Source organism: Mycetomoellerius zeteki, unplaced genomic scaffold (assembly GCF_001594055.1).
Source record: "Mycetomoellerius zeteki isolate Tzet28-1 unplaced genomic scaffold, Tzet1.0 scaffold25, whole genome shotgun sequence".
NCBI lineage: Eukaryota > Metazoa > Arthropoda > Insecta > Hymenoptera > Formicidae > Mycetomoellerius > Mycetomoellerius zeteki.
Window position 1 is genome coordinate 2,599,966 of NW_017257227.1, and position 26,468 is coordinate 2,626,433.

Genomic DNA, 26,468 nt, shown 5'->3' on the forward strand with positions numbered 1-26,468 from the left:
TTTTTGATCACTTTAAAAAAATCGAAGAAAAATGCTGTTTAAAAAAAAAAATTGAAGTGTTTAAAATAAGATAGACAAGTATATTTAAATTTTAAAAGAACGTTAGAAAAAGATATAAAATCTAATATCGTACGCTAGGATGTATGTAAAGAGAATTAAATAAAAATATATAATTATTTAAATCGTAAAAATTTAATGTCTCATATTAGTCTACACTACAAAAGTTGTTCACTTTCTCCTTAGATCCTTTCCTTCCACAGAAATCTAGAAAACCTAAGCTATACAAATTTGTCATCACAAAGTATCGCAAAAAAAAATAAATACAGAAAATTATGGATATCTAAAGTCATACGTTATTCGAGAAACTTAAGCTGTTAACAACGAAATATTAATAAACTTATGTTACGTCTGCAAAAATTTGAGTTTTTTTTACTATAGACGGAGGGTATAGAGCAGCAGCTCCGCGCGCATCTTATTCGCAGAAATCATTACAAAATTTATTCAAGAAGTTAATATACAAAGTACATAATTTATCGTCTGTATATTAACAAGTACAACGCAACTTTTCCGCTTCGCCTCGACAAAATGTAGAAAAAGTTCGCACAGCTGTATAGCCAGGATATGCAATACATAGAAAAGGATCACGTGTATGGCATTCTACGTATATTAGGCACAAACACTAAATAATAATGACAATAAAATAATTGACTTAATCACTCTTCTCGCACGTTCGATAAAGAAAGGTCATATCAGAAATGAAAATATGATTACAAAAAAGAAAAGATGCTCCTTCACGAACCGATTTATCAACAATCTAAGACTAAACGTGATAATAATCATAGTAATTAACCTAGGAATATAATATAAGCACATAGATAATATCAATTTATATATATAAAACACAACAGTAGTTGCATAGTGAATTCCCTTAAGGGAAGAAGGGAGAAGTAACAGCGAGTTTTTGCTCGGAGAGAATCCATGGCGGTCGAATTTTGGATTAAAAAACCGGTTTGATCCGCGACGATATTAGCTGTGTTCGCTCAAATGGGTATTGTTACTAGAGTTATTCATTAGTTCGATAGACGCCATCGTGGAGTGCGAATGATTGGACAGCTGAGAGGTGGGATTATGTCGTGGATTGGTATTGTGGAGGCTGTGTAGGTAAGAGCGCTGGACGGGCTTGTGTTGACCAAGCTGCAGCAGGGCCTCTGGTATGGTGAACCACTTTCGCTTCCGGCCGATAGCGCGCGAGTCTTCCCACTCCGGCAGCTCCTCGGTCACCCGCATAACCCATACATCCGTTCGGTGTTTGTGCTCTGTGTTCTATAAAAGGAAAGCCATGTGAAACGGGAGAATCTGCCTTATCAGCACCGTTACTATCTTGCTTGGGATCAACGGTCTCGAAACCAACAAACTGAACGATTGAAGGTCTGTTCGCATTGGTTGAAATAAAAAATTTTTGCATTTAAAATGAGATAAATATATATTTGAGTGTTGAAGAGAGAGAAAGCAAAGATGCTAAGTGCAAAAAGTGTAATGCGAACAGATCTTGAGACTACAACTGCGTTAAAAAAAAAGTAACTTTTGTAACAGTTGTAAGATTCTGTAATCACGAGTAAGAAACTAAAGGTAAGACCATTAAAGAATTTTACAATAATTGCAAAGCTGTATTTTCTGAGCACAACCATTTTTTAACATGATTTGTTATTAGACCTATTCTTTTTAGCTAAACTTTCTTACATTATTGACTTTTCTTTTTTTCTCTAACGTGGAGAAAAAAGGAGAAAAATGAACAAAATAAGTTTAATTAAAAAAAAAAAACAGGCTTCTTGGCTTAATTATTTGCTGGATCCAAATATATAAACCAATCATATTAAAGAATCTTACAGTTACAAAGTTCTTCTTGCTGTTGAACGCAGCTAATGACTTAGTTATGTATTGGAACATTGTACATTAATAAAAAAAAGAAAACATAATATATGAAGGATTATAACATAATATCTGTGTGGCATACATCACGGGTTATAACCTCAAATGTGCCAAGGTAACGTCCTAACTGTCCTAAAACGCCAGCCTCCTCCCGGACCTCGCGAAGAGCTGGTTCCTCCTCGGGTTCGACGCCGCCGCCTGGCACTATCCAACTGTCGGGTCTTCGACTGGATGTAACTAGTAATACCTGTAAGAGTTCATGGAACATGTGAGAGACTTCATGCGAGAAAAAGAGAGGAGCTCGACTCATTTGTCGACCTCGACGAAACAAATCCAGGTCGATCAACGATCGGATGAAAGCTCGACTCTTGGAGAGAGAAGTAAAACTAACCGGTACTAGCATGGCACGCGCAACGACCGCGTGCCGGCAAAGATACAGGTGGCTGCCATCTGCCAGCTGGCTTACCTCATCTTCGAGATCGCTCTTGACGCAGATACAAGCAGCCCTACGTCTATAGCCCTCCGCGTCGTACATGCGGATCGAATTCGCCTTCTCCTTCACCATGTTGTTATTGTTATTGTTGTTGTAGTTGTACCGTGAATATCCTCTCCTCAGATCTTTCCGTGAATTCATAAATAATCGTCAAACGGCCCGACAGGCCATCCTGTGCATCCGTGTCGTCCTAACGTTGCTCGTAGCCGACATATTATCGACATCGAGTTCACTTTGCCGTACGTAAAACGCGTGAGCGGCCCGAATTCACGTGTACACGGTAGCTGCGGTAGATGCGCCGCCACCCGTATCAAACCCAATGCGCGTCCTTCCGTTCGCAACGACGAAACGCGTCTGCCGCCAACGATCTGATCCACCCGCGCGGTAACCCACGAACAAAAACCCGATCCTCGCCGGACGCTCGTTATAACCTCCAAAGCACCCCGAGGCTACCGCACCGACCAACCACAACCCGTCGTGCGACGGTTCCCCTCCCCCCACCAATGCGCTTACGATAACCAATCAATCTTATTCGATCTCTATGCGCATATCTTTCGTCTGTCCATAGGTCTGTTCGCTGTTATTTAAAATTCCCAAAAATGTTTGCACTTAAAACAAGATAAATATACATATATTCGGATATTAAAGAGAGAGAGAGAAAGCGAAGGTACTGAGTGCAAAAAATGCAAGCAACGCGGACAGATCTCTTTTTAGCTGAACTTCTTATACCGTTCATCTTTTCTTCTTTTCTCTTCAATAGGGTGAGAAAAAGAGGAAAGATGTATGGGGTGCAAGAAGTTCAGTTAAAAAGAACAAATCTACAAGTTTTAAGACCGCCCATAATCAGATTTGAAACAGTTTTAAATATGAGGTCTCTTATTCTCGAAAAATTTATATTTTTCGAAAATAAGATTCTATGTTTATTGCAGTAACCCTGGAATGCTTCATACTATCTGAATTTCCATCACAATTGTTTAAATTCGTCAAAAAATAAACACAATCTCTTATTGATTAAGGATTTAATTATCGCATTTTAATGAAAGCGATAAATACATTTAATAGAAGCACGTGTTTTCCAAAAATTCCAACGTTGAGTCATCTACTGCAGGTAATGATTCATAATTCGATTTTTCTAATAATCGAGAATGGATTAAAATGAATTGAAATTTTAAGTCCATTAAGTCTATTAAGTCATCTAAGTGAATAAAGAAATTTCTTTTTATTTAATTTGATTCCACTAGATTCAACTGGATTGAAAAACTTTATCAAGCATTTCCTACTTATCTCCTCCTAGAATTTTGAATTAAGCAGTAATTCATTATGCACATTGATATTATTTTTAGATTAAAAAGTATAGAAATGTGCTTCATACAATTCCTATAAATGAATAAAAATTGCATTCAAATTGAAGAAAAGGATTTATTTTAACGTTTCGCGAATGCGCATTTCTAAATACATTTCAATTCATTTCAATCCATTCTTGTTTACTGGTTTGGATCATATTTTCGAAAAAAATATATCGCATATGAAAATGTATAAAAATCTATAGTATGTATATAGATTTTTCTAGTATTATCCATGATTTTTTCATGTGAAACGGATTACGAAACGGATTACGATCCATTTTCCTGTGGATTCATCGGATGGAATTCTTGGAAAACACGTGCTTCTATTGAATGTATAATTGAACTTTTGATTAATAAAAAAATTGTGTTTATTTTTGAACGAATTTAAACAACCACGATAGAAATCCAGATAGTAAGGAACATTCCAATGCTGCTGTAATTTCTAGAATTGGCTAGAATTGCTATCTGAGAGTCGATCGTAAAACTTTTTTTTTAGGACGGAAACGTGAAAGGTTTTTTGTATGTTTCAGGTAAAAATATATATAACACACACATAAAAATTTTCATTTTTCACATTTCTTTTTTAGAGACAAAGGGTCTCTAAAAGGTTTAGTTGACAAAGGGTCAACTTTTTCTTCCAGATGAATGCGGAAATCTATACAGACCTTTAAGAAAGAGAAAACGTAACATGACCACCTCAGGTAACATTCTAACAATTCTGGGAATGTAGAAATGCAATTTAAAAAGGCTTTAGGTTGAAAAAAATTTAGATACATCAGAGTCATTCAAAATGATATTTAAAATCGCGAATTTAAGTTTTAATTACTCCATGTAACTTATATTTACATTGAACGTTCCATGTTTTAACTGTCTTAGCGTAATATGAATTACCATGTATGCTGCATCATTCCTATAAGCGCATAATATCATTTAATATGAAGTAATATTTTAGGCATATTCTTAGAATTTTAAATGTAACATTTTAATAATATTTTACTAAAATTATATAATATTACATGACATATTCTCTCGAAATATTAATGGAAGGTTATATGTCCACTCTTGATAATATATGATTATTAAAAGTAACATTTATTTAATGTTATTGTAAGTTTTTTTAGCACAAGATGCAGCATAGACTGATAAGAACTTTTCGTTACTGGATTGTGAATTCAAATTGCATAAAATTACAAATAATTAATATTTATAAGTATTTAATAATATTTCAGGAATATTAAGATATAATACCTAGGGTATTATATAAGTGGACATATAACCTCTACAGAATACTCTCGTAATATTAAAAAAATATTTATGCTATTCTCGAAATATTATATAATATTATTTTAATTTTTTTTAATAATATCCATATAATATTCTAGGAATATTTTGCGCTTATAGGGATGTACCACGTTTCTCTGCTAAGTTCTAATTAAAATTTAATTAGTGATTAATTTGAATATCTTAATTCAATTTCTACATTTCAGTGCTAGATACTTTTGTAATTTATTTTCAAATTTCAAGAATATCGATGAATCAATTATTATTAATATTGACTTGATATCAACAATCATGATAAATGGCCGAAGTTCTACTTCGACATCACAGATGTGTAACGATTATGATATGAAGAAATAATAAAAAAAATATACCAAGCTGAAATTGTACATCCTGGCCCGTGTTCAGAACGCGCTTTTATCGATAAAACCGCGCTTTTATCTTTGAAATTCTATAATATGCGTAACATAAAGTATAGTATGCGCGTTCTGAATATGGGCCGTTATGTTATTTTAGGTAAGCTTGTAGATGTGTTTTTGTCTCTGAATTATAAATAGAATCAAATTATCAAATGGAATTTCCTAAGAGCAAATAAGAAAAAATACCTACAAGATACCTCTACAAGATGAGTCATTATATTATAACACGACTGTTGGTTCGAAACACAATCTTATAATGGATACAGATTTCGAAATCTTTCTGAAATATTTACTTAAAAACAAAAAATAATATTACAATAGGATAGAATTTCCAGACATAGTAAACAAAGAAAGTAAAATATTTCTATGATTCATTAAATATATAAGTATATGATATATAATGTATACATATTTATGTAATGAATAATGATCCATTTTCACTTAAATTGAAAGAAGTTTACAATAGGTAAAAACAACGTAGTATTTATAGCAATCATCTGAAGAGAATGTTCAAGAATTTATCTTCGAGTTATAATATTAGGTGTATAACTATGTTCTCGCTGTTAAATATCGAAATTCTTTCATTAATGCAAAAGGAATAATACAATTGTTTTAATAAAAATATTTTCTGTTTGCATCTACCTTTTGTTATCTTTTAGATAGCATACGAATGCCGTGGCGAAAGAATGTTTCGTCTCTTTACGCAATGAAGTCGTCGATCCATTTTTTAATATCTACTTTATTTTGTAAATACGTTTCGAAGACGCTGTGTTGCATCGATCGGAATAAGTAATAATCAGACGGTGCGATGTCTGGAGAGTACACTGAGTGGGAAAAGATTTCCTATTCAAGATTATGCAGCGCTTAATTGTTTCACTTTATGAGCAACATGAGGCCTTACATTGTCGTGGATCAAATTGACTTTGCGACATTTTGAAGCCGACAGCCGGTCGCTTCTTTTGAATTGCTTGACTCAATTTTTAAATCAATTTTTTGAATGCTTGAGTCAAGCAATTGAAGAGAAACGAATGATAGTTGCCTTGAAACGAAAAGGTCATTTTGCTCCATAATAATGCGAGGTATTGGCCTCATGTTGCTCATAAAGTCAAACAAACACTGTATCATCTTAAATGGGAAATCCTTTCCCACCCAGCATACTCTCCAGACATTGCGCAGTCTAATTATCACTTATTCCGATTGATACAGCACATCGATGCTGCAAAAGATAAATGCAAACAACAAAAAAAATTTTGATTAAAACCATTTTATTTCTTTTGTATTAATAAAAGAATTTTGATAATTAACGACGGGAACTTAGTTATACACCTAATATATTCATGAATAAATGTTTAAACGATCAAATTTTAATCTTTTATAAATCATACATGAACATTTGCTTAAACAGAGCTTCGTTTCAATCTAATGCTAAAACAATTAAAGTTATTTCATTTCGATATAACATTAAAAAAAATATTGTTCAACTTAATTTTTAATAAAGCAAAATCAGGCTATATGGTCGAAGAATGAAAAATTATCAAGACTTATCGTCTTTGTGTAATAATCATTCACAACATCTACCCATAATTACCATGATCGCACGATTTATCACGTTCCTGCTCGCACATAAAATAAAATCAGCTTCTAAAATTAAACATCTCATAAGTCGAACATAGCTTATAAACTATATATTTAAGTCAATAGTGTCGTACATACAAATGGTTCATTACAACCTGTGTGTGACCACAGTTACAATCCTGCGAGTTTAGGCTTCCACCGCCTTCCACCGCATTTCATTCTCTTTATTCTACGGAGTTATATTAGACGCATTCTTTCGGGCTCTCACGTTTTGTTTAACGACAATCAGTTATTGTTATAGCCCCTCAGGTAGAGGAATTCCGTACCGTACATCTTAAATCAACAAAAAATATCACAAGATAATCATAGTGAGATACGGTTCAATAAAAGATGTCCCAAGAACTAATCGTCTCTTTCGACAAATTCTTTAAACAATCTCGAATCTATTTTTATCTAAAAAGTATAATAACAGTTATCGAATAACTAAAAATTAGGGATATCTGGAAAAGTTTCAGACAGAAAAAAATACAAAGTATTAAAGTTTTAGCAGAATTGTAATTAAAAACTCGCCAATTAATATTGAAAGTTGAACATATATTGGTTCGGTATTTCGTACAGAAAATAAAAGGCATAGACATAAGAACGTACGTAAAAAATCTATCATTATATTTCGTGTTTCTTTCTTGAATAATTAAACAGGTATCGTTGATTCTGTTTATTATTTTAGTTGCAGCACCTTGCTACCGCCTTCGAATACACACATATATAATGCCTCCTTTTTTTTTTAACACAGCAAGTAAGAAGGTACATACAACCAAGATATGAACAGATTCGCAATACGGAATACCGCTACCGAGATCGAGAGCGAGGCAAGCACGTGCGATGCATGAGTGTGTCGCGATCTCCGACGCGCACTACATATGCAATGCACGTGCTCCTTGCGTTTCGTCGTACGCCGCGCCGTAGGATGCATGCGATCTATTTGCGTCCCTCATTGCGCGCGATTACCTTCCGCTTTCTTCCCCGCATTCCGTCTTTGTAAAATCGTCGCATACAACGAGCCTTACACATATCGTAAAATCGATAAACGACCAGCCGCGAGACACAATCCTCGTCCTCGATTAGTAACAAAATACAAAGAAAAATTTTCCTGTTAACATTGTTGTCGCTATTACCGATGTCGCATCTTTATTACATCCTCCTCCATCTTTTTTTTTCTTTATTTTATTATTTCTTTAGGAAATCGAGCTTGTCGTCTCTACGGCCACTTAACTCTCGTATAGCTTAAAAAAGGTGTACATATATGTACATACAGGATGTCTTAGGCGTCGCGCACTTTCTCTTGAATACAGAGACATTGCTTTTTTTATATACTTATTTAATTTATTCATTTTATATATATATATTTTTTTTTAATAAAAAATAAATATATTCTTTTTAAAAGCTCCGAATTAATTTTTTTAAAGACCGCTTGCAGTCCAACGAACAACTTTTTTGTGGCTCGTGAAATTTTTCAGTTTATATCTCGTTTATCAGTGAAAAGTATTTTAGCTTGGTACTTGAATATCTGTCGAGAGAAAGTGCGCGAGAGTATGCATATATATATATACACATATATATATGTACATACTTTATGTTTACGTGTTCGATTTTATTAATATAATTTATTTCTAGTTTCTCTCTCGTTTTTGCATCGTATCGCTCTCGCTTTTCTGTTCTCACCGTATTCGTCTCATTGCTTTGTTAGTTTGTATCTTTAAATCGCATGCAAAGACAAATCCGAGCTGAACATACACGATTTTGCGCATATTATCGGAACAATGATAGACTTTGATTGTTCGTATTACAAAAACTACTTCTGCTGGGTTATGTCAATCCTTATCCATATACAAAAGAGATTAATTATACAGTAGGTAATCCTCAGTAATCGACAATAGACTGTACATCTCGGTAACACGGAGCGTGTCAATTCTCTCTAATAACAACAAAAGAGATTATCACATTAGTATGAATCTCAGTAAGGAAGGTTAAATCAGAACCTTTATTGTTACTACAGCATCAACAGTGTTACGTCGTCATCTCCAGCGTTCGAAACTCTTATACACATTCTGGCTCTCCCTTTTATGAAAGTATCAAAAATATCCTTTCTAGCACTCATTCCCCAACAGACAACGGAAATTACGATATATCGTCTCAATACTAAAAATTAATTAAAGTATATAACTAACTTATCTAAGGTAGAGCTCACCTGCTCTTATGCAGGTCTCCTTGACTAAGATTCCGTCCAGTCCCCTTTTTCCAGAAAGAAAAAAAAGAATCGTAAAAAGAATAAGAAAAGAAGAAATCACGATTGATAATAATAAAGATTGTCCTGCTTAAGCGCTAAATTGAGTTCAAGATGTAAAACTAAGTAAAATTTATAAATATAGTACAATTGATATTAAGCGATAGAGCAATAGGTTAATTATAGATACGTATAGATAATAGCATTGTGTATCGTTGAATCCTATGGCGATTTTTTTTGTTATTTAAGTCCTCCGCTTAACAATAGCAGAATTGAGGATTGAATCAAACATCTGTATTTCCGTATGTTCGATTTGATGAGTGAGTCTCGTTCAGTCGAACAATTCACCGCACGCACCAATCACCATTGCGGACTAGCAGCCACCTTGACTAGCTTCTTTTAAAATTTCTGCCATTTCCTGCCACCTCAATCCCATCGACGTAAATGTCCATTGGGCTAGCAACTTGTTTCCACTATACTCCATCAAGTTCAGCAGACCAGGATGTTCAGGGCAGCTACGATTCACTTGAAACCACTTATCGATACAGCTAAAAGAAACATGAAATTTTATTATCTATTTTATCATAATGTACGTAAGTAACTGAAGGTGATATATTTAACTATATTTAACTTGTTAAGTAATTAATGATTTGTATTTATAATATGTAACGATGTAAGTACTACTTTAATACTATATCGTTCTCTTATTTCAAAAGTGATCCAACTACAAAAATATGATTTTCGAATTATCATCATAAATGAATGAGATGAATATAAACTGTTGGTAATATTTCGAGTTGTAACTTTTGATTAATTATTGTCTTAATTATTATATTATCTGGATTTATTATGATTTTGTAGAATATTAAAATCATCACAAATAAAAAAAGATCATTTTGACATAAAAAAGACTTCAACATGTTTCTAAACTAGCGGCATATAATACATGGTTTCTTGCTCGATTGCTTGCAATCTAGTAAATTACTAGAATTGTACCACATGGAACGCATAATTTCTGGCAATCAAGCAAGAAAACATGCATTGCGAGCCGCTAGATTAAGAAAATTCTTTTTTTTGTCGATATTAATTTATCAGTCAATAATTTTTTGTTAAATTAAAGAAATTTTTTTTTCTGAAAAACTTAATTTTTTTAGTTGTTACTTTTGAAGTAAGGAAATGATATTATCTATTATATTTTAATATTTGAAAAATTCAATATTAAAAATAGATATATTAATATTTTTATAACAATTTATAGTAACTTATATTTTTTCAGTAAATTTTTTGAGGATAATGAAACAACTTTATCAGGCCTGTTCACGTTGTTTGCACTTTTTGCATTCAGCATCTTCGTTTTCTTTCTCTTGAACATCTGAATAAATATTTATTCTTTTTTTTTTATTTCATTTTAAGTGCAAAATTTTTTAGAGATTTTAAGCAAGCGAACAGGTCTGTTATCAATATGTTCTGTTTTTCTACACTTCAAAAAATATCGGTGTATATTTAACTCAATCAATAGTATCTATTAATTCACTGTGTTAGTGTTAATATCAATACTAATACGATGTGAATTTAACATCATGGGTTTTAAATCCATACCATGATGACATTGATATAAACATACCAAAAGTTACAAATCTACACCAACATTTTTTGCAGTATGTTACATGAGGAATTAAAACAAAATAACATAAATCATATTATCATACATACTTTTTATGATATATACAGAGACAGGGCAAGCGGGCTATTAAATCTCCAGATTGTAACTCTTCCAAACAAATGACACATTCGCCTTTTCCATCCGTTAGCACATCCTCTGTCATGGAAATAAGCAAAGGCGTACTTAATTACTATCCTAACAATTACCATCAGATAATTAATTAAATCAGACGAGCACCACTTCTGAGACAAACGATTCGCCGACTAGTAAACAAGGGAAATTTAAAATATGGTATCTGTTGTTAATAAGGATAGATATACAAGTTCGTCACCGCTCGATCCACTTACCATTGTAACTGAGTCGTGGCTTGGTCAGGCACATGACCAGGTGACACTCGATATCATCCGGCAGAATAAACTTGGAGCATACAGGACACTTTAGACCTTGAACACGAAGGCGAAGAGTGTCAGAAAAGACAGGATGAAAAAATAGGCAGAGAAAAGAGCGAGGAAAAAAAATCAAGGGGGGTTGCAAATCGGAAGGGCGTAAATACCGTAAAAGACCCGTCTGACCCGATCCACCGGGACCACAGCCTCGGCCTCGTGCTCGTTCAGGCACGAGCTCACTATAATTCCCATAATAGACCCGACATAACCTCAGCCGTGGGCCGATGTCCCGCGCGACGATCCTCTCCCTAGCCTCATCTTTCTCATCCGCGTGCGATTTTCACGCGAGAGCTGACACGCCCTTTCTCCTCTTTCACCCTTTACGCCACGTATATTTCTCGCCGATTCAAAATTTACCCAGGCCCCGCTGATGTGTCCTCGGGCTATCATCGATTGTGGTACGCGGTTACCGGGCCAACCACCCCGGCAACACGCGTCAAAACAAACGCCCCCTGTCCCACCCGCGAATCATCGTCGCGCACCAACTTCGTCCGCGGAGCTTTCGCGGTTGCGCGACCTAACCTCGCTTTTTTGCGGCGTTCGCTCGCAATTAGGTTAGAGACCGCCGATTAATGCCCCGCGAGAGCGAGACCCTTTGAAACGCGTATCTCTCACCTGATGGCACAGACTGAAAAATAATCCTGTCGCGCGAATAAACATAAGGCAGATAAAGGACGCGCGACGAATGACTGGCTAACGAACGATCGGATGACTCTCTCTCGATAATACCGTACAGCGCTCTTTCTCTTGATACAGAATAATAGAGAATTGTTGAATGATTCACGTGTCAATGATACAAAGACGATTTGTGTGTGTCAACTCTTAACGCCGCAATAAGAATTGACGGTGCGCTACGCGGTGAGTAACGCGCGCGCGTAATCGGCAAGTTTGGCAACCTGGAAGCGAGCAGTTTCCGAGTCCAGTCTGTAGACAGATGTATAAACACGTAAATGAGACTTGGGTCTTACCGTTAAGAGACCAAATGTGCGAAGGCAAGCTGTGAGCAGCGTAGACGCGACCGCTTTCCTCGTCGGTGTCGTCGGAGTCGAGCTGCGGTAGACCGAGGGCCTGGCCAACCCCTACCCCGACCGAGGTCGAGAGGCTAGCCTGCTCGGCGGAGGAGAGATCCGGCACGGAACTCAGGGAGCGTGCACGCTGTCTACTGTCTCCGGACATACGTGAGTTCTGCGACTGATTGGCCTGCTGGTGTTGATGCTGGAGCATACCCACGCCACCAGGCAGAGAACGAAGCATGGAGAAGCCCTGCATCGTGGTCTCATTGGCCCCAGTGGAGGACTGACCGTTGCCACCAGCGGATTGTGCGACCGTACTCGCCTTGGCTCCCATCACAGCTGAGATGATCGTTGGAAAATCGTCACCACGTGTATCGTCCCGCGTTCCACCTCCACCGTCTACCTAATTCTGTCCGTCTCCTCCGACGATTGAATTCACCTGTCCGCTCGTTACGACCGGGAAAAAAAGTGAGAAAAGAGGAACGCGACTCCCGGGATCTCGGATACCTTCAGGTCCTGGCAGTGGTACGCGCGCACACACAACACTGTGGCACCAATCCTCGACGCCTCCGTCTCTCGCTGTCTCTTGCCCTCGGTCTGTCTCGTACTCCCCAGTCCCCGCTCGTCGACGGCGTCGGCGTCGGTAGCGAATGACGACTGGATGACCTGGCACGGTCCCACCGGCGGAAAAAAACTTAGGCCGGAATTTAGCTGACGGGCGCCACAACAAGCAAGTCATTTCGTCCGCGAACATACCAGCGGCTCGTAGCACAAAACATTCCCCGACATCTTAAACTTCCTAGATGTCAACACGGTCGGCTCGCGCAGACACTCCACTCCACTTCTGCGCGTGCGACTTTGCGGCTACGAGATAACTCGATGGATCGTGATGGATCGTATCACGATTCACGCGTACCGCGAAGTGGCGTGAAGTTCTTGCTTAAAGGAGATGAGAGATACGAAACGGCGAATCTGATTGGCGACGCCATGTTAATGACACGATTACGAAGCATTCCGAAGTACCGGAGTGCGATTGTTTAAAAAAATTACGTATTTTTTTTTTATATTCTCCTCTTAGGTTCTTCGTTTACATCTCTTGCATTCAATCCCGCTTACGTTTGCATTCGTACTTGATATTTGGAGAAACTTTCGAATAAAATAAAATCAATATAAAAGATAAAATTCAATGACAGATGAAAAGATAATTTTGAATTTTCGAATAATTATGAGAAAATTTAGATATAACAAATTAGTTCCAAAAGTGTCTAACTTCGAACACTAAAAGAATGCACACTAATTCACCTTAAGCTCGTCTTAAGTAATTCTTAAGATACGGCTATGTAATTAGTTTATGACATCTTAAGACGGTCTTAAATGGAATCGATTATGAATATCAGCTTAAGCACGAGTTATGAATAAGTATGAATAGAGCTTAAGGCCTGGATGATAGAAATCTCGAAGAGGGAAATTTGAAATAAAATGTAAATCATATTACAAATATAAAAATAATATATATAATAATATAACAATAAAATATTTAACTATATCTTTCTTAACTAATTATAAGAAGTATCATTGTTTTGTTTCAATCAAATATGTAACACATTGTTACATTTATTATCACCAAATAAAAAAACAAGTTTTTCAAGCAAGAGAATTCTAAGGCCGGTATTCGTAGTCGGTTCTTATTTTAAGATCGACTTAAATAATGTCTTAAAATGCTAATACGACTTGTAATTGGCTTATGACATTTTAAAATTGTACTTAGGATGATCATATATTATCTTATATGTATATTAAATATAAGAACCAACTATCGACCTAAGAATCCTTTAAAACATCTTTTCGATATTTTCTTAAGCTGTAAAGAAAACGACACCTCACCTTATTAATATAATCCATTAATCTTTAATGTGAAAATATCCGACAGAAATATTAATTACACAACATATACCAAAAATGTATGTATACATATATTTATATATATACCTTTTGTCTTATAAATATGAAGTATATATATATGTACAGTTTAATTGATATAAAAATATCTAAAGATATCTTGCAATCTTTATACACGTACAATAGGTTTCAAAACGGCGAAAATGGCACGTAGTTGGTAAAATAATTAATTAGTAGTTTTGACATAGGTTACGAGTATCAGCCTTTGAATCAGGGCTCAAAGAGCTCCAAGGGGTGTCGAGACACTTTTGTAGCTTCGATTCGGACCGAGTCTCATGATCAGCATCGCACATCTCATCAATCTCGTAGTGCTCGTATACTAATCTGTCCAGCCAATCGTCAAGGTCCCCGCCGATCCTATTTTGACTGTATGTAATCTGCTCATTCACTATCGCAGATTTCACTAACTTCGACCAGCTTTTATTCATTTCCTCTGTAATATGATAGACGGTACTCGGACCGTCTATTATCTCTTTCGCCTTATCCAAGTCTATCCTCTTGGTCTTCCAATATGACAATGGAATTACCAAGAATTTTAATTTCGCTATCAGCTGAGTGTCGGCAACTAATAATAGTCGCCAAGTACCAACGGCTAATTGTTCGTTTAGTTGCGGCTTAACATGTCCCACCTGAAAAAAAAACAAAAGACTTGTTCTTTTCAACTGAACTTCTTGCATCTTTTCTCTTTTTTCTCCAACTGAAGAGAAAAAGAAGAAAAATGAACCATGCAAAAAGTTTAGCTGAAAAGAACAGTTCTATTCATGAAACTACACAAGACCTAGTTATGAAATGAGGGGAAAAAAAATTAGAAAAATTCCAACTGTAAGAAAATGTTTGGTGTTGCATATGATAATTACCAAGGTCATTTCTTCGAGCAGCATGTGATTCACATCGGCGAGGCGGCCGTGCGGATCAATCCATAGGATTGATACATTCTGCGGTATTGTAACAGCCGCGTCAAACTCATAGGCCAAGACCGGAGTCGAGTACGGCCCTATACTACCCATCAAGTTTCTAAATGTCTGTTCCTTTTGATCGTAATCCGTGCTAACAGAGAGACTTCGTATCTTTCCCGACCATAATCTACTAGCGGAAAAATTGTGTCGAATAGAGATCAAAACCTCCACACGTCTTGCGCGATTATCAGGCAGTGCGGATACATCGGAGAATTCCTTTTTACTCTCCGCCAGAATTAGTATACCAGCGAAACGATTTTCGCGAAAGTATGCAGTATTTTCCAGCAAGCGGATATTTTTGTAATCCATGTTCAGTTTACGGTAAATCAATCTCGCCAAGGAATAAGAGAGCGTTAGCAATGCATCATCCGGTAGTGGACTCAGATCCGCATGATGATACAGACTTTGCCAATACATATCGTAACCCCTCGATTTAGTCGTTTTGTTCACTCGATCGGGATACAGCCATTCTTCCACGCGGTCTATAATTCTATAATCGATAACAGGTTCGAATTTACGGGCAAAGAATATATTGCGATCCGCCGTGTTTCGTAGCCGATTAAAATCCTCGAGCTTAAAATCATTCGGACTACATCCGCACCAATCCACCACGGCCTTGTACTGGCACTTGCAACCCAATTTCCTCTTCCAATTAGTCATGTGCAGATTATTGTCTATGTAAGTATTGCAGAATCGTGAGTTTCTTATGACCGTGTGAAAGAATGACTCAGCCGGCAGCAAGGTATATTTGAATAGTTTTAGGAGATTGGATACCAGCTGATCAGGATTTGAATTGGCGACATATTCGACAAAGTCTCGGCTCAGAGCAAACCAGTCGCTACCACCATCGATTTGAATACCTGTAAAATTAATAAAATGTTGTGTATAATGCGCGCACGTGCACACACATATACATACATACACACACACACACACACACACACACACACACACACACACACACACACACACATATGTGCAGGCAGGTTTATATCGATGCTATTTACTTTAAGAAATAATCTTTCGGTATATCAGGTATTATAAGTGCAATCCACTTAACGTTAATGTTGATCAATTAAATGCTCCAAAGCATTCAATTGACCAATTAGAAGAAATAATTTTATTAATGAGTCAATTAAAGAATACTTTAAAGCATTTGTAGTATTCTTTAAGTGAAACCTTTATTAACACTGGAATACTCTTTGCTTGAAAAATTCAAAACAAATAACGCTAAACAATTCTAAGGACAATATTTATAGTCGTTTTCTATCTTTAAAAAATTTCTTATTTATATATGTAAGCATGTAGTAATGTATATACCAATATAAAATAATAGCATACCGTTTTAAAGACCAGATAATAAATAGAAAAACATTAGGAATAAGCAATAAATGTAAATGAATTTACCACACAATGCTAAAAAAATACTTCAATAAAAAAAATATGTATAAGCTATCCATAAAAATGATATAAGAAATAAAAATATATATGATGTTGACATACCATCTGGTAATTTTCGATCACCGATTCGCCACATGCGTGCTTCACATTCGACAAAAGTCTTGTCTAAACCTTGTTTAGCTATAAAACGCTGAACTTCCCTTCCGTGCGATTTCGCAAAGTTCATACCCTTGTTCCAACTAAGAAATTCGACCAGCTGATTATTGCTTTTCAAAGGGAAATCGGATTCCGATAGATTTACGAGAAAATCCCAGTGTTGATGATAGGCGAGTATCTGTTGCGCCGACTTCAAGAATGTCGTCAAAAGACTCGCGCCACCCCAAATACTCGCGTGTCGCATGCCTTCCCCTCTTGCCACTTTGATATTGTTTAATTTACATGATTTTTCCAATTCCAACATTTCACGATATAAATAATCCTGCCTCTGAAAAAATACAATTTGATTAATACAATTGATCTATTTATCAATCTGTAATTACATTCACACGTATAATAAGTTTATGATAGAAACAATTTGGAAAACACTGTAGATTTAAAGAAAAAGTTTAAACAGAAATATGTAATGAATGGTGATAATTGTAATTAAGAAATTTGTTTTATAATGATGAAAACAATTAAATTGTTTTTATTTTTTATTCAAATTAGACTTAAAATAATTCTTCTTTTTACATTTTATTGAACTTACCGCGTCAACGTGGATATAAAATGAATGCGAGGGATGATATAAAATACTGATAAGTCGTTTGACTTGCCGACTCGCCCTACCGTTCACCGTCAGCAAATAAGCTATTCGCACAGGTTGCTCGCTTTCATTTTTTAAACTCGAATTTCTTGCCTCTTGAGGCTTAAATTCTGAAACAAAAACTGTTTTTAATAATACTATAGATGCCTACATGTATTTACTTGCACTCACATACTTTGAATTCCAGTCCAATATATATTAATAGTTAAATAACCACCACATGTCTGTTTTGGATTGCCAGAACACTTCATATTGCAGCTGGAATCTGGTAAACGTTTCGTCTGTAGCGGTTCTTCCATTCCACAGAAACATTCTACCCTAAAATCAGATGGTGTTTCAAAAAAGTTCTATAACATGTTTATATATACAAATGACAAAAAGATTTGGTCACAAAGTTTTTTGTTCAGTAACTCATTAGTAACATATACAAATAGAGTCCTTTTAGTATTCCTTTTAAAAGTCCTTTCAGTTTTTTTTTTTTTTTAATAAAATCTAACTAATATTTCAGAGTTAATTTTTTTAAATATACGTTACTATCCAAGTAGCAAGCTGACTTTATTTATCATTTTAACAAACATCAAAATGACATCTTTAACGTCAATAATGTCAGCTTGCTACACGCGAGTAATGATTTAATTGTGAAACACAAAATGTGATAAAATGCTTTGTGATCAAACTTTTTTGTCATTCTGTATATCAATTGTAGATTGACTAAGATACTAACGAGTACTCTGTACCAGCATATGGAAATCCCGATTGAAGACACATATAAGCGCAACGCTCGGGCGTATTGTTCCCTTTGAAGACGTGATAATAACCGGAAAGCGCTCTTAACGTTTTGTCGTCTTTGAAGCAGCCCAAGTTGATTGGCATGCCTGTAAAACCTGGAGAATGGGGACACAAAGATTGTACTCTTTCCGGGTACAACAAATCTTGTTGGCTAAGGCACGTCACATTGACAATGCGTTGCTTGCATGCTTGATTTTGAGCACGCGTTATGGCGCTCACCGCCTCCCGGACCGTAACTTCACACACAGGTGTAAAGTTCAATGACTTGCGATCTAGCTTTATTTTGGCGGTGCGGTTTCTTTGCTGGGATTGCAGCGGAATTTGCTTATTTGTGTTTGTCTGCTTGTCGGGTGGAAGTTTCAGTTGACGTAAACCTTTCGGCAGGCCCTCATCCTCTTCTGGTTGAGAAGAACCACCCTATAATTTGCCAGAGATACCAAGTAATAAATTTATAAATATTCTATGTACTATAATATTCAGTGTTATAAAAAGAGATATTTAGCACTCTTCTAGACAAGATATTCTATCTCTCTCTCTCTCATTATTTGGTCTGTTTTTTAGTTAAACTAATATATACTTTTTGTATTTAAATTGAAATAGATACATGTGTTTGATACTTGACAAAAATGAAAAGAAAAGTTTGTTCTAGAGCAGTCTAATGCTGCAGTAAGAAACAAACTTATATTGTTTTCCAGGAGATGAGATTAGATGGCTTACCTCTCCAGACGATAGCCGGCTGGACTTGCCCTTGTCATTGTCCAGACCGAAGAACGTGTGTAGGTAGACCTGGACACATAGCACAGTTATGCCAAAGGCAAAGATCAGCCGGTACTTGCGTAGGCAGCTCGACGATCGACCGCCCGGGTGGCTTCTGATGGTCGCCATTATTCTTCGGGGCTCGCTCGCGATTACCGTCGATTACGGCGTGCGACCGAGGAAGCCGGGTCCATCGGAGACCGAATGACTGTCTCGTTACGATGACGACCTCATCGGTGAGAATTATCTACTTCCGCCGTCTCCCTTAGCGGAGAATCAAACGTGCGTCTCCACTCATACGCTCCGCGTCGCACCCCATCGCACGTAACTACATGTAATTTGCATGAATACACCGAACGCGAGTACTACGACGTGACCATCGCGTCAGACAATGTCAGACAGCATCCCTTGAATGATTAAGCGCGATGGCGGAGGTTAAGTCGCGCGGAGGTTAGGTTAGGGTTAGGTTCATGCGTCACAGCGCGCGTGCCCTGGAGCTACGTCGATTCGATGGCGGTCCTTCATAGGTTATGGTCCGCGTCTTAAATAATGCAGTAAACAACTTCAGTCACGCTTTTTATCGGTCTATGCGGTCATCCACGAGGAACGCCCATGGCAGGCGAGCGCCGTGAGACAATCCTGCGTCTGTTCCAAGCTGAACCGGTGAACGCGGTGACGTAGGCTTGCGCACTCGACGAGAGGGAATACGATTTTTGGAATTTTAAATGCAACGCCAGAAAATGGCAAATGCAATGTTCACGCACAAGACCAAGGCGGAGGATACCATAGAGTGTTTCCTCTACCCCAAGTTCTGCTACGCGTCCGACCCGGACGCAGTGACGGAAGCGAGGCTGAGCGAGGAGATCGCCAAGTACAACGAGGAAATCGCCTCGTTCGTCGGCGATCATATCTGGCATAGCGACAGCTTAAATTTCCGTCCTAGAACCAAGCAGGCGATGCTGCTGAATCGAACCCTCGAGGGATCAGCGGTGGAGGAAGGTGAATATTTTCATTTCCACTTGTTGCAGTTATACTCCTTAAGATAATCAACTAGCCAATAAGAATAATCAATCATTTTTTACCAGATTACCATACCTTGCCTCACATTTATGCAAATCAGCGTTTTGATGAGGATATAGGGGACGAATGGTTGACGGTGTTCTTAATATTTAGGCTCACCAAAGTCTTCGACGGATTGATCGCTAGAGTGGTGGATTCGGATGGAGAGTTTCTTCTGATAGAAGGCGCCCATGTCCTGCCACTCTGGGCCAGTCCCGAAACGTGCCAGGATCGTGTGTTCATTCATAACGGTGATATTCATGTTATTAGAGAAAGAGGAACGTCGTTTCCCAATTTATTAAATAACATAAATGGCAAGCCGCATATCTCTAAGATGTCTGAGAAGGTGCAGCTTGTATTACAAAAGCGAATTGGCATTTATCCTGATGAGATTCAGAAGAGGAAGCACAAGGCCCGGGCGTTCCTTCCGGAGAAAGCGGCCTCTATACTTCGTCTAGAACCAAGACTCATAGCTCCAGCGATTAGAACTATCTGCCATTCGGATCCACTCGAACGCAAAGTACAATAGAATTAATTTGACTTTTTATGTATACAAGGTGGTCCTTAAGTGTTCTAAAAAATTTGTAAAGAGTGATTCCTCATATTTAATTAAGGATAAAAATGGATGAAAATTTAATTCAGGATATGACCGTATATGTTTGAGTTAAAGGATTCACTTCTTAAAATCTTTCAGAATACTTAAGGATCTCTTGTGTAATCGATTTTATATACATTGTATTTGTTATTACAATGTATTATAGGTTTGTCGTGCCATGAGATATTTCCCTCCCGAACAACGAACCATGGTCAATGTTAAAATGACCAAGTGTTTGTACGCGATGGCGACGCACTGTCGTTATACTGGTGATCCAAGAACAGGTTGGAACATACCACCTGCAACTTGCTCAAAATACAATGCTCATGTTCTCGGAGTTAAAATAGCATGCGGCTTAGAGATGTTAGTAGCTCGGGCCAATGAGGAACGTAGAAAACGTACCAAAGAACAGTCGGACGTTCCCGACGATGTTGAAAAGTTAAAGTTGAACGAATCAGCTTTCAACGCTTACCTAGCTCGTTTAGAGGCAAATGGTTATTTTAGAAATCTGTTGGAAGGTAGTCAGGAACGTGATAAGCTACTATCTACAGCGAAAGAGTATTTCTTGAAGCATGCTTCTTTATTTGATAATCTAACAAATTTGTACGAAAGCGATGCTCAAAAAGTCTTAGAAGCATGGGAGAACATACAGACGAATGACATTGAAATGCATGGTAATTTATTTATATATTTAAATGACTTAAAAAGTAGCATACAAATGAATTAGTAGTATATAAATATTTATTCTATTTTAAAAAGTAGTATGCAAATAATTTCCAGACTGTTAAATATTACACATTTAATTATAATTAAGTGTATTTTCTGTACGTAGCTCAAGATGAGAATACGCTGAGTCCTGCAGATACCGATAGTTGGCTAAATGTGGACCCAGCGCAGTTAGAAACATATTTAAACCAACACTGGGGAAGCAATGTTAAGGATAAAAAATTAGAAAAACAGGAATCTTTAAGTCTCCGAGAAAAAGTACAATCGTTTCTCAATCAAACCAGTGACATTGATGGCGTGCATTTCTTAGGGTATGATTTCTATCTGTCGAAGAAATCAACAATTTTAAGAAACCATAATTTATTATCATCATAATTTATTCGCAAAATATGAAAAAGTAGGTAATTGCTAATTTCATTTATAGAGAACAATCAATGGAGAATGACATGCAAGACGCGGAGGATGGCGCGCGAATAGATTTCGACGCAGACGTATTCGATAGTACATTAAGAGGCATCCTTGATTTAGTTGTTCCGGGAGGAGAGGACGAGTTTGAGGGTAGTTCAGAGGGATCGCTGGGTGGTGATGATGAGGATAAAGGTGGCGATATGGACAAGTATATGCGGCTGTTAGACTCGCAATTACAATCGCAGATGGTAAAAGACGAAAGTTTGGTAACGGATGATGATGATAATAATAGCACGGATCCCGTAGAGGCAAGTTTGCGAGAAAGTATCGAAGCCGAGGCCGGCGGCTCCGGTCCGGCCGGGAACATAATCGGAGGTCCTGTCCGAAGGCTCATGCACTTGCAATTGCAATCGCCTACGACGGTACCGCCCGACTTACAAAGTTAATGGCACTAAATATATAATAGATGATTAACATAGTCGATTCACGTTAACATTCGTAAACATTATTACAACCCTCGCTTCATTCTGCAAGATACATTAAGCATTTGCCATTTCAAACAAGGAGAAAAGACAATGGACTAAAATCTCGTTACTATCTAAATTATTACACATTTATTACTTAAAATATATACTTAATGTTATCGATCAAAGCACCTTTATCACGCAGTTAGTACCATTAATACATATTTCACAATTGTACTTTCATCACTCGCTATATCACTGTTTTTCATACAAATTATATAATTATATATACAGATATAACATATAAGATGTTATTATCGCGATCATAGAGTTAGATATTAAGAATCCTACTATTTGTATATGTAGCATTTTGTTTCCACTTTTGTAACTAATTTTACTAAGCATCAAAGTCTTACGTGTAAAGAGCTTTGTACATTTCAATTAGAATAATGAGAGACACGGACGTTTGTTGTATACAGATTTGTATATTTCATTAAGACTTGTTAAAAGAACTGTTGCGTTATGATGACATGTATACGCGTTTGTGCTAGTGTATACATTGATTTTCATAGAGTTCCGTATAGCCTATTATTTATATTAAAATTTAAGGAACCATCTTTCGGCGCTGTTACGTAATCGATTATTTGAATGCCTGTTTGAACCATTTTGGTGTCTTGTTTTGATTCTGAGTTGATGATGACGATGATTTGCTGCTACCGCTCGGTCCCGGAGTGACATGATTGCTCTCGACAACTGTGCCTCTATCACTTTCAGTCGTTGGATCTTGTTCTTTCCGCATTGTGGCGATTCTATAGATAAGTATGCAAAATTTAATGACAATCTGTATTAAATGATGCCATTAATACACCTTACCTAGATTTCACAGCTTCAATACCAGCGGCTCTAGGATCTGTTAGTTGTGCTTTTACATTCGAGTTTAGCGATGATGGTCCAGAATAATAAACGATAGCAGAAGGAACAAGATTTTCGTCTATTAGTCGTGCGTCGGGGTTTAAAATATGCCTTGGTGGGCTAGTATCTGAAAAGAAAAGAATATATAATAAAATTTTATCTATAATAAAATTATTACATGTTTGTCTTTTGCATAAAATAAATGTGATAATTGCATGTCATTACTCACAAATAGTGAATTCGCAATCCGAATTCTCCAAATAGCTTTTGATGAAGTCCTTGATAACTTGGATAGTCTCCAGCGGTTCAAACAAACCCTGAAGAACGAATTGGTCAGGAAATTGTATGCGAATTACGGTGCGACGATACTTGACCAATTGATCCAGAATGTGCTTATTTCGATCCAGCTGACGCTGCGCCTCCGTCAAAAGCGGAGCGTCCTCGAGTTGCTCTCTGCGACGCTTAGCATCTCGTAAAAGTGTCTTTGCGAAATGCTTCAGTTCCAGCTTGATTGAACACTAAAGCATTTCTCTTTCCTAACTGTAATACAAAAATCCTTGATAAGTAAACCTATCACTTGAACGCAATTGCACGTATGCACAATTACACCTTACAAACTTAATTTCATACGCGTTTTCCTGGACTTCTACGCATGTTTCTGCAGTATGACGATTTGTCCCAGCGTCGTGATCTTCGTGGCTGGATGCAATGGGATGACTTTCTCCTATCTCAAATGTATCTTTCTCTTGTTCTTTATTACTAAGCGCATTTACTATCTCATCTTTTGTGTCTATTTTCACTTCAGCTCTCGATTCTTCCTGATTTTCTATTTTTGATGTGCTTTCTGTTGGTAAATTAATTGTCTTATTTATTATCTTACTACAATGTAGTGAGGATGATGGCTTTCTTTGGTAATCTTTATCACTCGATGAATCATTCGCGACTGACTTTGGAAGCAAAGGCGTAGATACGTGTGCCTGAGTTTTTAATTGTTCATGATCACGATATATCAATCTCAATATTGCTTTTCCACTATTGAGTCCCAGCGATTTTAATGTTGTTTTCTCTAATGCTTCTTTGCCACACACCTGGAAAGATTTGAGTCATTTACTTTCAGCCTCTCTCATTCACTAGCTTGCGTTAAATATGTAGTTACGCAATATCAATTTCTACGTTATACCGTATCGCTTCCTTTCTTCAAAAGTGACATAATTAAAAATATATGATTTTGAGTTATTAACCATGAATGAATTAAGAGTAAACGAGCGTTATCCTATCAATTATTAAAAGTGAAGTTCATTTTTTATGAACTTCATAAAAAATCGTCAAAATCATCACAATTCAAATTCTTTAAGAGTAATAAAACGAAAATAACAAAAATGACATTTTGTCGTGTTAAGAATACATTCTTTTGTCGATATTCTTTGATTATTACAATATTAATAATTTTATATTAAGTTAAAAAATAGTTTTCTCCTTTCTTGAGGAAATTAATGGTGAATTTGGTCACTCGTATAGGGTTAGTATGCATTAAAGAGGCTGCTTTGTATAAAGTATCTAAGTTCAATGACAACATAATCAATTTTGACAATGATATATACACATATATTCTGTTAAATAACATGACAATATTATTGAGTACTTAATTGTTTAAAATAGTTATATGCTTTTACCTTAAGCTTGCCTAATTTCATGCAACTATTATATAAGCAATAATCTAGGGACTATCTAAGCTTTTCATTAAGAGACACATGGAGACACAGATAGCACAATGTAAGGGTCTGACAAGAATTGTTGTAACACTTACAATTAGATTTGGAGACGTAAACAACGCACAAGCTTTGGCATATGTGTGACTTATTGTTGTATCTCTTTCTCTTGGAGACACTTAAGTCTAAGTAAGTGTTAAACAATTCTTGTACTCAGATTCTAACACAATGAATTATTTCATCTTTGTTTAATATTAGCAGACAACAAGGATGTAATAATTTACTAAGTTACATTGTGTTTGTTGTTGGAAAGCACTTAGTGTGATGCAAATAATTAAATTCGCTATTAATTTTTTAAACTGTGTCATTTTTTAAGTAAGAGAATGTATTATACAGGATGTTTCTAAATAAGTGTGAAAAATTTTAAGAGATGATTTTTTTTATCGAAAATTAAGGGAGATTTTTCATATAAACATATATTTTTATATCCCTTTCTGAGGAATTCTATTCTTTCAAAGAGGGAGACAAAAAATTAAGCTTTATTTTTACCATTAGTAAAAAGAATACTTATTAGTATTAAAAAAAAAATAAAAATAACTTTTTACCTCCTTTGAAGGAGTGTAATTCTTCATAGAAATTAGATATAGGAGTACATGTTTATATGAAAAATCCTTCTTTTAAAATTTTTTGCATTTAGAAATACGCTATTTACATACTTCACGATGCATGTAAATCAACACAGCTCTCTCAAGATCAGAATCAGGATACATTTCCATCAACGCTTGAGCCAACGTTGTATCTGGCGAAAATTCGCGCAATATTCTCTGTCCATCCTCCGGCTGAATGCCAATTGTGACGTTCGACGTGGTACGAGTTTTTGTACAGGCCACCATCTCCAACTGAGCGTTATTCGGCAAACCGGTGAAGCGGAATATCGTATTAGGATCTAGTATCTGACGATTGTGTCTGTAACAACAACGAGAGTTGTAATGTATGGTTTATAGAAATTATATCATTGTGGAAACCGAAGTCTCAAGTGTCATGCTCACTTAATATCATAGTCGTCGACGTTGTAGCCTTGCTTCTGACATACCTCTTCCAGAACCTGCAAAAAACCTTTATCTGAAAATTGTATCGAGAATGTCCTTCTTGTTTTGATGAAACCTATTCGAACGCAAGTGTCGCGTAAATCCTCGTCGGACTCACCTGCAGGATCGTCGTATTAATCGTTACTTTTACATTCTGCCGGCGACCGTTTGGCGCGAGAACGATAACCGTCTTGTTTGCCGCCATGGTGACCAGCGAAACTTCAAAGAGATGCGCTAAACGGCTCAACTATCGTGAAATCAACAGCTGATTCGAAGCAACTCGCTCGCGCAGACATTCCACGTGTCTCTTGATGTCATCCCCTCCTAAGGTCGCGTAAAGCCTCGTGTTCACCAACTGATCTGTTGTCAACAAAAAAAGAAATAAAAGGAATTCGATC

At 36.5% G+C, this 26,468-nt stretch overlaps 5 protein-coding genes across 6 annotated transcripts; 1 reads left to right on the top strand and 4 right to left on the bottom strand.

The window, feature by feature from the left end:
* Positions 1–203: 203 nt before the first annotated feature.
* Positions 204–2,982, bottom strand: Aps (diphosphoinositol polyphosphate phosphohydrolase 1 Aps). Of its 2 annotated transcripts, none has more exons than XM_018449662.1 (3): positions 2,396–2,982; positions 2,030–2,176; positions 204–1,323 (listed from the first exon to the last, which is right to left on the bottom strand). In XM_018449662.1, the coding sequence occupies exons 1-3, from the start codon at positions 2,561–2,563 to the stop codon at positions 1,027–1,029; spliced, it is 612 nt and encodes a 203-aa protein (XP_018305164.1). In that variant the 5' UTR covers positions 2,564–2,982; the 3' UTR covers positions 204–1,026. The 2 variants fall into 2 exon arrangements, with proteins under 2 accessions (XP_018305164.1, XP_018305163.1); XM_018449661.1 differs by having other exon boundaries at positions 2,015–2,176; positions 2,396–2,981.
* A 5,464-nt stretch (positions 2,983–8,446) lies between these two features.
* LOC108723858 (E3 ubiquitin-protein ligase znrf1) lies at positions 8,447–13,127 on the bottom strand. Its single transcript, XM_018449881.1, has 4 exons — positions 12,402–13,127; positions 11,335–11,430; positions 11,038–11,143; positions 8,447–9,872 (listed from the first exon to the last, which is right to left on the bottom strand). The coding sequence occupies exons 1-4, from the start codon at positions 12,778–12,780 to the stop codon at positions 9,698–9,700; spliced, it is 756 nt and encodes a 251-aa protein (XP_018305383.1). The 5' UTR covers positions 12,781–13,127; the 3' UTR covers positions 8,447–9,697.
* Positions 13,128–14,464: 1,337 nt separating this feature from the next.
* Positions 14,465–19,238, bottom strand: oxt (Xylosyltransferase oxt). The gene is made up of 7 exons (XM_018449797.1): positions 19,071–19,238; positions 18,289–18,770; positions 17,740–17,882; positions 17,508–17,674; positions 16,865–17,246; positions 15,263–16,221; positions 14,465–15,034 (listed from the first exon to the last, which is right to left on the bottom strand). Exons 1-7 carry the CDS (start codon positions 19,236–19,238, stop codon positions 14,576–14,578), a joined length of 2,760 nt encoding a protein of 919 aa, XP_018305299.1. The 3' UTR covers positions 14,465–14,575.
* Positions 19,237–22,548, top strand: LOC108723807 (ecdysoneless cell cycle regulator). Its single transcript, XM_018449798.1, has 5 exons — positions 19,237–20,108; positions 20,195–20,688; positions 20,930–21,437; positions 21,596–21,800; positions 21,914–22,548. The coding sequence occupies exons 1-5, from the start codon at positions 19,835–19,837 to the stop codon at positions 22,341–22,343; spliced, it is 1,911 nt and encodes a 636-aa protein (XP_018305300.1). The 5' UTR covers positions 19,237–19,834; the 3' UTR covers positions 22,344–22,548.
* A 116-nt stretch (positions 22,549–22,664) lies between these two features.
* LOC108723808 (tether containing UBX domain for GLUT4) lies at positions 22,665–26,410 on the bottom strand. The gene is given in 8 exon segments (XM_018449799.1): positions 22,665–23,170; positions 23,235–23,400; positions 23,503–23,765; positions 23,767–23,813; positions 23,888–24,361; positions 25,699–25,948; positions 26,032–26,087; positions 26,189–26,410. Coding segments are annotated over 8 exon segments (1,512 nt in total). The 5' UTR covers positions 26,276–26,410; the 3' UTR covers positions 22,665–23,001.
* Between the last annotated feature and the right edge of the window lie 58 nt (positions 26,411–26,468).

What these genes read in the sequence shown, in the direction of transcription:
- Aps (XM_018449661.1), bottom strand. Translation starts at nt 2,563, where the DNA reads ATGAATTCACGGAAAGATCTGAGGAGAGGATATTCACGGTACAACTAC. An exon ending in AGAGCGATCTCGAAGATGAG is followed by an intron (nt 2,177 to 2,395) that starts GTAAGCCAGCTG and finishes GAACTCTTACAG; the next exon opens with GTATTACTAGTTACATCCAG. An exon ending in TTGAGGTTATAACCCGTGAT is followed by an intron (nt 1,324 to 2,014) that starts GTATGCCACACA and finishes TTCCTTTTATAG; the next exon opens with AACACAGAGCACAAACACCG.
- LOC108723858 (XM_018449881.1), bottom strand. Translation starts at nt 12,780, where the DNA reads ATGGGAGCCAAGGCGAGTACGGTCGCACAATCCGCTGGTGGCAACGGT. An exon ending in GCACATTTGGTCTCTTAACG is followed by an intron (nt 11,431 to 12,401) that starts GTAAGACCCAAG and finishes TTCGTGTTCAAG; the next exon opens with GTCTAAAGTGTCCTGTATGC. An exon ending in GCCACGACTCAGTTACAATG is followed by an intron (nt 11,144 to 11,334) that starts GTAAGTGGATCG and finishes TTTCCATGACAG; the next exon opens with AGGATGTGCTAACGGATGGA.
- oxt (XM_018449797.1), bottom strand. Translation starts at nt 19,238, where the DNA reads ATGGCGACCATCAGAAGCCACCCGGGCGGTCGATCGTCGAGCTGCCTA. An exon ending in TTTATATCCACGTTGACGCG is followed by an intron (nt 17,247 to 17,507) that starts GTAAGTTCAATA and finishes GTATTTTTTCAG; the next exon opens with AGGCAGGATTATTTATATCG. An exon ending in TGCTCGAAGAAATGACCTTG is followed by an intron (nt 15,035 to 15,262) that starts GTAATTATCATA and finishes TTTTTTTTTCAG; the next exon opens with GTGGGACATGTTAAGCCGCA.
- LOC108723807 (XM_018449798.1), top strand. Translation starts at nt 19,835, where the DNA reads ATGCAACGCCAGAAAATGGCAAATGCAATGTTCACGCACAAGACCAAG. An exon ending in CGGATCCACTCGAACGCAAA is followed by an intron (nt 20,689 to 20,929) that starts GTACAATAGAAT and finishes AATGTATTATAG; the next exon opens with GTTTGTCGTGCCATGAGATA. An exon ending in GATGGCGTGCATTTCTTAGG is followed by an intron (nt 21,801 to 21,913) that starts GTATGATTTCTA and finishes TTTCATTTATAG; the next exon opens with AGAACAATCAATGGAGAATG.